Here is a 15,249-nt window from a genome sequence, read left to right on the forward strand (position 1 = left end):
AGGAGGCTGGTTAGAGTTGATGGGAGTATCGATGGGATTGTGAGTAATTATGGCCCAGTTAAATACCAGACCTAAATCCAATTGAGTACATGTGGCTATACTTAAAACCTAAAACTGAACGAGACGTGCATCAAACGGCTTCAAGCTGCAATTGCAGCAAAAATTTGTACTACAAATTTTAACAAACACATATACCACACCCTTCAGATTTGCATTTACACACAAAAAGTATGTATATTTCTCACATTCTACTACTTTGACTTAGTTTGTCACAATCCAATATAAATATGTAAAAATCAGCCTTCGTATTCTGACAAAGTGTTAAAATGTTCAAGGGCTAAGAATATTATTGGCAGAATAATGCCTCGGTTAGGCTTTTACTTAGTCATTCAAGCTGTTATTGAGTTTGACAAAGCTATGCTGCTGTAGAAATGATCTTCTTTGAAAATATACAAAGATCAATGACGACAATATGACAACAAAAACAGCATACCTTAAGCCTTCATAGATTAATCCTTATTACAAAGATCCGGAACAGTTAACGGTCCATTGCAAGTTATGCATTAAAGGATTAAAAGACACACTGAAGTTACAGCGGTGCATCTGTCTGAGTTTTTGAGCAAGCAGCTGTGTCCGCTGACAGCTAAATCCTGTTTGAAACGGGGCGGGGATTCAGCAGGTCTGTGTGAGGTTGGAGGAGAGACAGGTGGGCAACATGCGTACGCGATATAGCTTCACCTAAAGAGATACAGTAGATGGGCCATTTTATGCGACAAACCTTTTTTTTGTGGCCCTTTCCTGAGCTACAGAGATCAGCAAACAGCTGCTTCACTTGAATAAAATGTTCTCCTGTGTTTCTCTTTTACAGATTGCAGATTACATATTTTCTCTTGGTCTTTAATACTCAAGATGATGTTGGTGTTTGTTGAGTTTATGCCAGTTTTTTTCTAAGTTTATTTTTCCTATGTTGTTTTGATCAACATTACTGAATTTAATGCTGTTTATATTTGTATTTTTTTGTACATCACTTTGGTCTCTGTGTGTTTAAAGTGCTTTTTAAATAAAGTTGGATTGGATTTTAAAGACTGGCTAATAGAAATGGGCTTGACAGTCAATATGGAAGTCATGGAACCCTAATTTAAGGATCCTCAATATTCTGGTAAACTTATTAAGTAGGACAAGAAAACCTGATACTGTAATATCAGCGATGACCACTGCAGTGACATCAATCACAATTATTCCACATATTCCTTACTAGTTTTTTTCCCCCATCATCTTCTACCAGTACCAGGTTCTTTCCTGGTACTCCAGTTTCCTCCCACAGTCCAAAAATAGGATAGTCGGGTTAATTTGTCTCTCTAATGAGTTCATAATTGTCCTGTGTGTCTCTGTGTTGCCTGGTGATGGACTGGCGACCTGTCCAGGGTGAACCCCGCCCAATAACCACTGGAGATAGTCACCAGCCCCCCATGGTCCTGTATGAATAAGTGGCAACAGAGAATGGATGGATATTGAAAATAGAATTCATTAAGCTCAATGACTGAACATTTAAAACATAATAATAATAATGAAATAACTGTCAATGGAAATGCAAATAGTAAGCTTTCCAGGTCTGTTTACTGGAAATTAAATTTAAAACAGTAAATATCTCCTTAATTATTTAATGTGTTAAAGAGGAACTGTTTGTTCACATGATTTGTTTAGGATCAAAACTTTAATGCTGCCAGAAGGAAAACACTGTGTTAGTGATGGATAAAAAGTTCTGAAAGTCATATTTTATGGCGCTACACAATCTCCCACTGATGATTCTCTGCTTTTTTCTAACACTGAGCTATGGAGAGGGGTTTGTTTTATTTTTCTAACTTCCTCATCTTCTTAACTGCGCGCAGAGAAATTATTGCAGATCATTTCCAACCATGGGATTTTTTTCCCCTCCACTGAATAAATTAACTATGTTGAGGGTTTGATTCCTGTGTGGAATCAGGAAACTGAAATCAATTTTCAATTTATATTGAAGCATTTCACACTTATTTACAAGGGGCATCAGCAAATGTGGAGCGCACTGTAAACTGTATGTTTACAGATGATGATTTATAAAAATACATACTAAATAATCTAATTATCACTTGAGAAAACGACTACTGCTGATTTCTTCCTTCAAGTATTTAGTTCTATGGTATGGTGATCATCTAGTCATTATCAATATTTTACGTCCATGTGCCGGTTTAGCCTAATAATTTTTTGACTCAAACTTTTAATTTAGTTTGAGAAAATAGCTCTTTTGTCTCATGTGTTAAAAGAATTTAGTCTCAGTGATATACTTTAAATATAAAAAACAGCACATTGTTAAGCTTATTGAGATACATTTGGTTGGATCTAGGTTAATAATTAGGAGGAAAAGTGTAAAAATAAATACAGTCATGTGAAAACAATTAGGACCGTCTAGGACAGCTGTATGTATTTATAACATATTTAAACCTCTGTTTTTAAAAAAAAAATGCAATAAAATTTTTTATGTTAAGGCATACATTTAGTTTTGTGTTGTCCTGACTATTAAAAGAAAGACTGAACACAAGACTGAGATTGAGAAGCTGTCCGCGTTCTTATGAGTCTCATAAATGATTTAAGGAGGCCCCAAAATAATGTGAAAGCAGCAGTTCCATTGTACGGAAAATAGTTTACATGTGGATGACATTCAAAGCTGCTGCCAACATGTCCCGGTCTGGCTGTCCAAGGAAGTTCACCCTGAGAGCAGCCTGCAAGATGCTAAAGGAAATCTCCCAAAAATCTCTAAAAGGTCATCGCAGGACCGACAGGAGGCCGTCACTAATGTTGATATAAGAGTGGATGTCTGTAAAATAATAAACAGACTGCACAAGTTCAGCTCTCATGTGAGATGCACAAGGAGTAAAACTTCATTCTCTACTAAAAAGATTAGGCCCCGATTGATAGATGAATGAATGAAATTATTTGGACACCAGAACAGAGGACATGCTGACCTAAACCAAATACAGCAGTCCACTAAAAATAACCTCACAGACATTGTGAGACAGGGAGGTGGAAGCGTCATGGTTCGGGGTTGCTTTGCTGCAGCAAAGTAGTGATTTCTAAGATGCTGCATCCTAGAAACCATCATGAGTAAATCCACACCGCACTAACCAAAATTAACAATTGGAAAGACCTGAACCGAATCAAAGCCCAGATCCTGATTTCATTTAGATGTTTTGAGGCGACTTCGGACGGACTGAACATGCTGGAAACCTTTCAAACATGTCCCAGCTCTAAGTAAAAAGAGGAGAAAGTTTCCTCAGACCGATGCCAGAGACGGGTAGAGGCATCTTACTGAGGTTATTTCAGCTAAAGTTGGTGACACCAGCTGTCAGATGTTAGTATGATCTGACTAACTCACCCAAAAAACACATTTAGTTATTATATTTTGTTTTACGGAGTAGATTTGCTGTTTAAATGCAATTAAAAATAAAACGTCCTATTATTTTCCCATGACTGTATGTAGAAGCAAACTAAAGTCCAGTCTAAATGTCTTCTAGTCTGCATATAGGAGTCTATGTGGGTCCTGGCATCTAGCGTCTCTAAGAGGTTGATCGTCTCAGTCGGTACTTACTCTTCATCTGTCTAAGCAGCCCTCCCTCTGGGTGGGAGGTAGAGATATTCCCGCCTTGGGAGCAGCGAGGAAAAAACCACATCAAGGGAAGAAAAGACAAATGCATGCAGAGGAAACAGGGGAAAGTGGACAGACGTCATCAAAGAGGAATAGACAAAGATTTAGGAGGTAAAAGCATAACCACTAATAAAATCGTAGCTTGATTTATTTCATTTTGTAAGGTGATTGATTTATCTTGTCACTCATCACCTTAGTCCTAATTTATGGATGATTAACCTCGTTCCAGACATTTTCTTTATTTAGCCATTACTTTAGTGCACTGTGCCACATTTGAATGTTCACCACTAATACTTTTAACAGCCATTGAGGACCGTTAATCAGCAATACTGCAGTACATATAGGGCCTGATCTTCAAAATTACAAATAAGGATCGTTAAATTGCGAGGGTAGAAAATAATTGCAGGTACAATAAGCGGGAGTATCGCGAGCGATCTTCAAAGATTGCCTCCATAATGGATAAGATGTGCAAAACCAGTTTGGTCCGCCCCATTTAAATGAGTAAATGGTGTGTACTACTGGGAGTTTGGGTGCTGCTGCAAAAGAAAGATGAAGTTCTGAGCAATCTTTGTGCTTCTGAATGCAATGTCAGTCAGAAGCGGTGGTCACATAATCTCTCCAGACACCCAGGAAGTTGAGACCCATTTTTAAAGAATGGAGAACTGCTGTTTGGCTTTTTGTTTTTTATCAAAGACCATATGAATTATTCTAAATAGAAAAAACAACGGTTGTTTGGTCTGAAGAAGTTCTGCAAACACTGTTCAACTACATAACAAAAAAAACAGAAGACAAAACTTTTATTTTATTTCTGAGTTTAATAAGAAAATATTACAGCTGATGAATCAGATTTATCCCAGTTTATCGTTATTCTGCCGATTTGTGTGCCTGTGACGGGGGACATGTCAGATTCTCCTGTTGACTGAAACCTCCCTCGGGTCATTGGAGGTAATAATTATTAATAATAATTAATAATAATAACTATAAAAATATTAACAATATTTAGATCCGTCCTGGTGCCCATACCAGCCCCAATGACCCTGCACGGGTAAAGGGGCAGAGAAAATGGATGGATGGAATAACATTATAACAATTATGTGCAATATTTACAGTATAGCACACTTTACTTTAATTCCCCCTCAGTGTCTGAGCCCAGGAAGAAGCTGTACAGCCAGACTTACAGCGAGATTAATCTACAAACAGCTGGATTTATCTCCACCAACACTTCACAACAGACATTGCAAACCAAAATAATTTAACACAAACTAACTGTGCTTTGATCGCTGGAGATCCCTGCAAACCTGCACTGATAAGCAGATATAGACGATTGATGGATGGATGGATGGATGGATGGATGGATGGATGGGTGAGGGTGGGAGATTTGCGTATCCACCTCCCGCAAATTTGCACGGTTCACATCCATGAAGGCACGCACGCAAAAAAAGTTTGCACCCGCTCTTCTGCTCATTTTGTGCACGCTGCTTAGTTTGCTTGTGTTTTAATACGCACAAACCTTTTGAAGATCAGGCCCGTAGTAACTTCTAATTCCTAAAACGTCCAACAAGCGGAGCAGCGAGTGAGTTTTGTGAGTGATGTAGGTCAGAGGGCCACTTAAGGAAATAACTGAACACTAAACCAGATCTCAGGGTAACAGGATCCCTGCATCATTAATTTATCATCTGTTATTTAGAAGGCTGGGGGCTTGAGCACAACTCATCTTCACCTGCAGCGATAACCTGCTGGCTGTCACTGACTGCAACATGCTCTGCTTTCTAGGAATAACACAGTAAATGTAGGCAGGCAAAAAACATGCTGTAGCTCATTGTACAGGAGGGTGGAGTTAAGGGAGAAAACAGGCAGAATTGGAGGCACTCACTCCCTGATGAGGAAGATGGGCGCCTCTTGTCGGTGGAGCTGGAGGTGGTGCTGCTGCCATTATTCTGGGAGGCTTGTGGTCCAGCGGGCAGCGGAGGAGGAGGAGGTGGTGTTGGCATTGGATTGCTGGGAGGAAGGGGGGGCGGTGGAGGTGGTTGTGGAGGCTGCACAGATTCCTCTGTGGCGCCGTTCTCAGAGGTGGGGGCGGGACTCTCAGTAGGCTCCTCCAATAACACCGAACCCTGAAGGAAAAGGAAGAAAAAGACGTGATATAGGCCCTTACCTAATGCCATCACTTTTCCAGTTTGTCCACTTTAGAACAGCTTGTCCTCCACTGGTCGCTGATAACATTTAATAATAATAAAATTAATAATAATAATAGTAATAATAATAGTAATAATCTCTCATGGAGCGCCTTGTAGTTCACATTTTCTCATGGTACAGCATTGTATTGAGATTTAACAAAACAATACAAAATGCTGACTGTTGTTTAGCATTAGGAACAGGAAACATGTTCTATTTAGGTATTTCAAAAAATACTAATCTGAAAGGTGTGCTGTGGATTTGTATTTAATATTTCTATAAATATATTTCTATATCTGAACAGAGCTCCAGGAGCTGTTCACACCTCCACAACTTTCTCCCTGACCTGTCTGCTGACTTTCTCAGCCTCTGTGACGCTGTTTTATGTTCCCTAAAAAAAAGTATGAGGCCTTCACAGAACAGCTGTATTCATACTGATATTAAATCACAGACAGACAGACTCTATTCATCAGGTGACTTCTGAAGGCGAGTGACTGCAATTAATTTTGTTTAGGGGGTTTTGGAGTAAAGGGTGCAGAATCAGAAGTCAAACTTTTGAGATCCCTGTTTGTAAAATAACTTGAAAACCTTGAATCTCTTTCCCACCGCTTTTATAATTATGCACTACTTTGTGTCAATTTAGCTCATAAAATCCATATAAAAAATATTAAAGTTTGTGGTTGTGAAGTGACAAAATAAAAATTTTTTCATTTGGCACTGGATTTGTTTCTTACTCAGGGTAATATTAACACAAAAACTGAGATAAATCACTATTTTTCACTTCTCATGTTTTGTGCGTGTTTAAATAAAAAAATTTAACTTGCATACTAAAAGTCCTGCACTTCTGCAGAGAGGGGTGAAAGCGTTAAATTCTTGCTCAGGCTGCTGACAGGGGCAGATGCAGTCCTTCTCCTTGTTTCCTGACAGCTCTAATCAGCTCATAAGGACACAATACCTTTACACTTATAAGAGAGCTAATATGACCTAATCCCAAAGGATCCCTCCCATTCTGAGAGGAAAATGGTGCAAACAGACCATCTGTCCCTGCTAGTGATAGTCAGGCACGCGTCAGGCACGCTCCAGAAGCGTGCCGTAACTCGGCTGGAGGCGAGTTAATAGACTGTGACATTTAACTGGGCCCCCACCCCTCAGACGCGTGCTCATCATTGTTACTCCCATCACTTTCTAACCATCCCCGGGGAGTTGAGGCGGGGCCACGATATCCAGATGGGCCATGGCGGCACGTGCCGTTTCCGTTGATTAGCCCTTCCATCTGCTGGGGTCCTGAGAGACAGGGAGGGGCCCTTCTGGGCCTCTAATTGGCTCGATGCGGATTATACCATGTCCCCCCCAAACGCCCGCCACTCCTGATACTCGTGGGAGTTTAAAACCTCTCCAGGGATGCTGATCATTGACTCCAACAGACTCAATGATTTATTCATTGTCTTATGCTTGTGAAGTTATGTGGCAGCAAACAGGTGGTTTTACATGTCTTTAAAAAATACTTCAGTAATTATTAATTAAGCCAAATTGGGACTTAGAATTACACATGACCATTGATGCATTTTTAACAAAAATCTGCCATTTAGAATTTTTGTTAAATTCCCCTTTTATGGGATCCGTTGTTGTGAAACACAAAGGTATATCAGGGGCCAGTTCTTCATACGTCGCTAACTCATTTAGCTGGATTTGATTGTTGACGATTTGGCATGATCTTGGATCGTTTGGTTCTTCGAAAGACTTCCTGGACTTGTTGTCATAGCAACATGTGCACAAACGTAAGCCTGCTTGCTTAAGCGGAGGAGATGGGGAAGTCTGTCGTATCCATGTTGTTCATTTTTACGACAGCAACCTGTTGCGGAAGGTGCAAGAATAATTCGCAGAGCTTTTCGAATTAATCGCGTATTGCGCAATAGACAGGATACTTTAGCGCAGCGTGACAGTTTAATTGTAGAGAGATTTTTCTTGGTGGCTGTTATAAACAGACAAACACATAATATAACAGTGGCTTTTAAACAGAAAAGTGATGTTAGAGCCATAAATAGAAAATATTTAAGTTATTTGTATGATAGTTTGCTTTTTATTTTTATCATATTCAGTAAGAAGATTTGTTCAGGCCATTTTATTGTGAAGTTTAGTTTTACTTTGAAAGGCTTGCTTCCTGTCGAGTCGTATATTGTATTAGAAAAATCTATGGCTGGATTATTTAGACACGGAGCAATACAGTTTTTGACAGTGTAAACTGTGGATGACTTGGAAAAGGGAAAAACTTAATTTTTTTATAGATAAAGAAATTTTTTGTTAAAATTCCCAATTTGCACGTGTCCTTTACTTCCAGTGTCTAAGGAATGACACCAATATTGGATCTCTTGACATAACAAATGCCTTTTTAAAATAAAGTATAATAATTAAAGGCTACCATTTTGTAGAATATTCTTGTATTTCACTTTTACTTGTCCTCATGTTCTAGTGGGTCCCGTGGAGGCTCTGATATAAAAGAACAAAGTAAATATGAAATTATTAAAATGCAAAAATTCATACTGTAGAAAGTGATAGAAACATCTACCATGGACAGTATTTATGCATTAATTTAATTTAATTTAATCTGCTACTTTTTGCCAGCCCTCTCTCCTGGCTTTAACAGACTTTGAGGTGTTCCCTGTCGTTTTAATTAATTACTCAAATTCATCATAACCTTCCATTAAAAGCTCTTGTTCTGCTTGGGAGAAAAACTGTGGGCGTTCTTTGGCCATGCTGAACAGCCAATAGCAGGGCTGCTGATCATTGTTTCTACTATCGATACATTTCCCCTTTTTAAACAAACGCAAGAACGCGTAGTTGTCTCAGATAACTCAATCCAGTGATACTAATCGTAAACAACAGGTGTGTTCAAAGAACCCAATTAGCCGGATCATGATTAGCCGGATGAAATCATCTTGGATGTGTCATTTGATCTCGGATGTTTTACGCAACGTACGTAGAACGGGGCCCAGAACTGAAGGCTGGCCAAGAAGCATTTCTAAAGAAACATCTTCTAGTTCAGGTCTATTCAGCATAAAATATAATAAACCAATTTGACCGTTTTTATGTAGGGGCTTTTACTTTTATTATTATTATCCTCAACAATAATATAATAATAATAATAATAATAATAATAATAATAATAATAATAATAATAATAATAATAATAATAATAATAATAATAATATTAATAATAATTTCACAGTATTTAGTAGAATAAATATAAAATCAAAGTGTACAATTGTTGTGTACAGTTATTATTTTTTATGCATATTATTTTCATACATTTCCCAGTAATCTTTCTGCATAGAGTTTGCATGTTCTCCCTGTGCATGCGTGGGTTATCTCCGGCAACTCTGGCCTTCTCTCACAGTCCAAAAACATGACTGTTAGGTTAATTGGCTTCTCTAAATTCTCCTTAGGTGTGAGTGTGTGCGAGAATGGTTGTTCGTCCTGTCTGTCTCTGTGTTGCCCTGCGACAGACTGGCAATCTGTTCAGGGTGTACCCCGGCTCTCGCCCAGTGAACGCTGGAGATAGGCACCAGCAACCCCCACAACCCCATGAGGGATTAAGCGGGTCAGAAAATGGATGGATGGATAATAACAATAATCTTTGGTATTTCTGCTGCTGGCCATCTTCTATACTGCCCATCATTCAGTCTGTCCTGTATTTGTCCACAGGCTCAACCACAAAACCGGACAGGTCCACCCTGCAAGAATTAGGTCTGCAGAGAGGATCATTAGGGATGACCTTTCCAAATAAGCCAAATAAAGATGATTCTGATTTTCACACTCAGTGTTTGGACCTGATCCAGTAAAAAAGAGTTATAGAAAGCTATATTTATCACGAGCCTATAGTCAAATAAAATATGAACCATAAAAAAAACCTTCTAATACGCCTTTTGTTTGCATGTTTATAGGAAGCTCCGTGTCAGGTGGGGCCTGTCCTGAGTTTATCAAATGCTGCCTGCATAGACAGTTTGCACAGAGAGGGTGGAGACAAGTGGCGATGGAAATGAGGCGTTGGGGGCAGTTTGCATCAACTGCAAAACAAAAGGTCAAGACAGTAAAAGATTATGTAACACACTGAGTGGGAAAGGCTCAGGCAAATGCTGCTGTCGGTGTTGTAACCTTATGCCGATGGACATTGACTCTGCTAAACCACACCCAAAACTCTGACCTCACACGGCAACAGGATGTCCTACTACACTGGAAGACCATCTGAAGACTGACATGATAAAATTATGTCCCTTTATTTCAATGCATATTAAAAAGGGGAACTTGTGCATATTAAGTAATAAAACAATATGTTTTGATGCCTTTAGAAATAATGCAATCTTGTTTGTTTTGAGGCAATAGCAACATATACATTTGCATATAATTCTGGACTTGCCTCCTCGTTGGGCGCCATGCCTCTGCTCCCACGGGGCTCCGCCGTGTCGCTGCCCAGGTTCTTGTAGTACTCCCCAGTGCTGGGCTGTTTGTTGAAGCTCCTCGACTTCCTGTTTGAATCCACCCGCCGCAATTTCTCGTGGTTCTCTTCAGGAGTCAGCTGCTACACGCATTTAAAAAAGGCAAGAAATGCACATTTTATTATTATTTTTTTACATTTCCTAGGGTTTTGTTTAGATGTTTTTCTTATAGTGTATAAAAAAGAGTCAGTGTTTTTTTTTTTTTTGAGTGTGGGTGTGTGTAGGTAGCAGGAAAAAAGCTGCTCACCAACAGAGTACAATGTATTCAGTTTCTTTTATTGCCAGATTAGCTCTCTCGTGTGACTAAAGCAGCTTTATTTGAATAACAGAACAAAGTGCTAATTTAGCCCATGTAAAGCCCCTGGTATCTACTGCATGTTTCACCAACAAAAGCCAAATTTTATACTGAAGAGCATGAGACAGACTGAGCAGGTCATTAGCTTGGCCCTACTCTGTCAGCAATCATCAACTCCTGTATTGATGCCGTACAAAAAAGCTGCAGTTCTAATAACACGACATTCGAATTTCCTCAATCTGAGTCTTCACCCTATTGAAACACATCTGACAGACTTTACATATTAAAATCCTCCGTGGAAAACTTCATGTTTCAATTTCAGATGCTATCATAAGAGAAAATATTCCATTTCCTGTTGGTCTATGGATGCATTTCCTTTATGCAAAAAGCCTGCAAGTTTGCATAAAGCAGATGCCTCAAACATAATCCTGCACCAAAAACATGCTGATTCTCACACTTCCAAACATGGTCTTTAACAGCAGTGATGTAGACGGCGTTGTGCCATCAGACCAAGGGCAAAAAAAAAAAATCAGACTGAACTGGGAACAACGTGTAAGCAAAGGAATTTCACACACCCACGCAGAGACAGCCTCTCACAATGAACTTTGGTTCTTTAACTCAGATCTGCAGTGAACCAGGATTCACTGAGTCATTCTGATGATCAACCACTTTATTTTGTCTTTTGTTTCTTTTGTGTGTACAGAGTTCCTTAGCTTCTTTTATCTTCATCTTGCTCAGTAGTTTAGTTAAGTTTCTCTAGCCCAGTAGAGAGGATTTGTTGATTGAAATATAGTGTTAACTCAGATAAACAGCACTACATAGTGGTGTTCTCTGGATGTTCACTTCCATCCATCCATCCATTTTCCAAACCGCTTTATCCCTCATGGGGTCGCGGGGGGTGCTGGTGCCTATCTCCAGCGTTCAATGGGCGAGAGGCAGGGTACACCCTGGACAGGTCGCCAGTCTGTCGCAGGGCAGGATGTTCACTTCATTTCTGTTAATAAATTCTTGAACTTGAAGAGAAGTTGTCACTCATTTATTCTATATATTAATAATATATATATTTATTCTATATATTAAAAGATCGCCAGTGCTCTAATTCATCCCTTTCAACCATTGTCCTGATATCAGCTTAAGAGCTGATCATCACCAGAGAATACCTAACAGACAGAGTTATATATTAAACATTAAATAACTTTAAATCCGTGTGTAATTGCACAACAAATGGACATTTTTTTTTTACTATATATTCTCAACACTGGCATGAAAAAGACATGCAAGCTCTCGAAGCAAGAAAGAAAAAGCTGCTTTGCCTTTCAAATCTGAGGCTCAGGATCAGATTTGTTTTTATTTACATCCAAGTGCCGGCACACAACTTGACTTTTTTTCTTTTCTTTCTTTGGTTTTGTTTGTTAAACCCTTCGATGTTGGGACGTATGACATTGATGTGAGCAGTAATGGCTGACAGCCGACCGCTGACCTCCTCTCCTCCTGTGCGCTCTCGTGTTCCGAGTTCCTACAAGCCTCTTTAATTGTGTTGACTCCTGTCTGCTGTCAAAGAGATGGTCCCTGAGCACTCATCAGCGGGGAGGGTAACGCGAGCCGGGAGAGCTGCAGATGGATTGTCTTCCCCCCGGGGAGGTGGGTCAACAATAGCAAATGTACAAAAGCGTTTTGTCAAACCCCCCCACAATCTCTCTCGTTTGTCTGAGCATACGCCAACACCTTTTCCTTTCACTGTACCGATCGGTCTGTCAGCAGAAAGTGATATATGGCTTCGGTTCACGTGCATCCTAATGTCTTCTACGGTTTATCAGCATCCAGGACAATATCAAGTTTGTTCACTCTGTTTGTCGTACGTCTGGATGAATGCAAACACAGGCAGGCGATTTGTGCCATAAACTAAGATTGGTTCAAATACATAAGCAGATTTTAAGACAACAAGCTCTTAAAAGCTAAAAAAAATAAAATAAATCAAAGACATTTATTGTTCGCATATAAAACAGCTGAAATATGCAAAGTGGCAAGAAACGTCTGTGCGTTGGCCGGAGCTAAAACCTTCACCCTGTTAAATGTTCCACTTGAAAAGCAAAGAGACTTTACCTTATCGTTAAGAGTCCTCTATTACAGCAGCTTTCTGCTCAGGACCGAGCCACATCCACAAAACTCTGCAGAGCCGACGGAGACGAGCTGTCACCAGATCCAGCGCCTCACCTTCTCTCCGCTCGGTGCCTACGCCTGTCACTCTACCTGCACTTCTCACTTTACCCTCAGCTCTCATCAATAACCAATTGGGCCAGCTCAGCAGCGGCCATGATGTCACCACCATCCCGTTTGCTGACCACACCCCGACCCTGCCCAGTTCCACTTTTATGCAAACTACAGATGCCCATGTGTTCCTTTGGCCGTCGCCTTTCTCACACGCAAACCCTCCGAAGCTTTGGGATTATCAGGATATTCCAGCTTTCCGTGCGGCTGCACAATTTTTCAGGAACCCTACTTACAGCAGGGAGAACGCCAGAATCCAAGGTCTCTGACGGACTACAGTCCAAAGAATTAAACCGTGACAGGCGTAGTGGTCGTGGCTCAGGGTAGCGTGAAGCACATGCTGCCTAATAAACACTGGATTCAAGTCAAACGCGGACGAATTAGTCAAACAGAGCACCAGCCACAAAATGTGCTTTAAGGCTGACTGTGGCTTTAAGGTGCAGGATTGTTTTTCACTGTTTGGTACACAGAGATCTCATTTGTGTGTCTTTTTGTGCACTCGTGTGTGCATGTGATCTGAGGGCCAGACCTTATTTGAATTATTAAGAAGGGGTGCGCCCTGAGCTGATCACCTGGGCACAGAGGGGACAGGGGGCAGCGCTAAAGTTTCATTAAAACATCTCCCCCGCGGAGCGCATGCTATCCCTCTGAAAGACACACAAAGAGCTCACTATGGGGACATAGTGGGAGAAGCTCACTGACTCATGATTTTATAACTTCAAAGTGAACTGCTTTGCATATTAAAGGTGCACACCCTGCCAATGCACCTTTTTTTTTTCTCTGGAAACCAGCAGGTTCTGTAACTTTTTACCTTCCAGCTGTTTGGATAAAATGCCAAATCCAGTCGATCTCCAGTCAGATTTTGTTTAGTATTTCAAAAACCAGATAATACTTCTCATAAATGTATCTGTTCATATTTGAAACACATAACCCAGAATAAATCAAATATTGTAGTAGAAGATCTTTTACATATAGTTTGTTTTTCTTTTGTTACGATTGTTGAAGCGTGACAAAAAAAAAAAAACAGATATGAAGTGCCTTGCAATGCTATAAAAAGCCCAGGATTTACATTTTGCTACGTAACAAACTCGTTTTACGTGATAGAGCAACACCAAGCAGCACGTATTTGTGAAATAGAAGGTAAAGGAGTTTATGAATATTTTTATGAATAAAAATTTAGAAATTTGTATTCAGGCCACCATGATTTTGAAATCACTTCATATATGGTTGACTTCTGATTGTTCAGAAATCAGCCAACTCTGAAATAGCGCACCTATGTGTAATTCAGTCTTAGTATAAATCCAGCTGTTCTGTAAAGGCATCAGAGGTTTGTTAGAGAAAATTAGAGAACAAACAGCACCGTGAAAACTAAGGAACATAGCAGACAGGTCAGGGGTAAATTAATTAAATTTATACAGCGCTATATATTTTCTAGTCATACTGACCACTCAAAGAACTTTACAAATAAAGATTAAAATTAAGTTAGATTATAAAACAGTATCCCAATCTTTGAAAAGCTTAAACCACTGTCAAATCCATGATTTGAGAACGGCAAAAAAAACTTGGCACAGCTGCGGGCCAATCAAAGAGGCCAAGAGGGTCACGATAACAAACCAGCTGACGGGACAATCATTAGCTGTGAACTCCACAAACGTGTTGATGAGTCCTTATTTCACCCAGGGAAATATCTGAGAAACAGTTCTCATTTACAAACAAGAGCTGGAGGCAAACAGAGGTGTTCTGATGGAACTCTCCGGCCTACGTTCAAGAAGCAGAACTTCACTGGAATGGTTCAGATTAGTGGTGTCCAGAGTCCGTTCCCATGGACCGGTGCCTGCATGTTTTAGATGTGTCCCTGGGACAACATGACTGATCCAGTTCATCACAAGGCCCCTGCAGGTAATGGAGACTGAGGACTTGATTCCAGCATTTGAAATGTCAGAGCAAGGACACATCTTAAGCAAACAGCACCTCTAAAGCATATAGTAACGCATATACTGAAAAGAAGAATAGGCAGAAAAATGAGCATCCAGATGTGCAAAGCTGGTAGAAATATACCTCTATAAGGACTGGAGCTGTACTTGCAGCAAAAAGGTGATTTTTATCAGGCGTTGACTCAGATGGAAAGAATACAAATGCATGCCAGATTTCTATTTGTGAAATTGTTTTAAAAAAAAATCATATTTCAATCTCCAGCTAGTACCCCGCCTCTCGCCCATTGACAGCTGGAGATCGGCACCAGCACCCTTCGTGAGCCCAGCAGGGATAAGCATGTCAGAAAATGGATGGATGGACTCTCCATCTAATATGCATTGCTCTGTTGGTCAGTCACACCAGAT

The 15,249-nt window shown here is 40.0% G+C and overlaps 1 protein-coding gene across 6 annotated transcripts in view; it reads right to left on the bottom strand.

The window, feature by feature from the left end:
• The window catches only part of espn (espin), a 64,542-nt gene that overhangs the window by 20,940 nt on the left and 28,353 nt on the right, over positions 1–15,249 (bottom strand). For 3 of the 6 annotated variants that reach the window (XM_012877266.3, XM_012877262.3, XM_036136013.1), the window contains exons 8-10: positions 10,269–10,430; positions 5,553–5,793; positions 3,623–3,676 (exon numbers count right to left, since the gene is read on the bottom strand). In XM_012877266.3, the coding sequence (XP_012732720.2) occupies positions 3,623–3,676; positions 5,553–5,793; positions 10,269–10,430 (457 nt within the window). The remainder of the gene's footprint in view (positions 1–3,622; positions 3,677–5,552; positions 5,794–10,268; positions 10,431–15,249) is intronic. The other 3 variants (XM_036136022.1, XM_036135999.1, XM_036136010.1) reach the window with 2 other exon arrangements.

This window comes from Fundulus heteroclitus, chromosome 1 (genome assembly GCF_011125445.2).
Source record: "Fundulus heteroclitus isolate FHET01 chromosome 1, MU-UCD_Fhet_4.1, whole genome shotgun sequence".
In the NCBI taxonomy this organism is placed as follows: Eukaryota; Metazoa; Chordata; class Actinopteri; order Cyprinodontiformes; family Fundulidae; genus Fundulus; species Fundulus heteroclitus.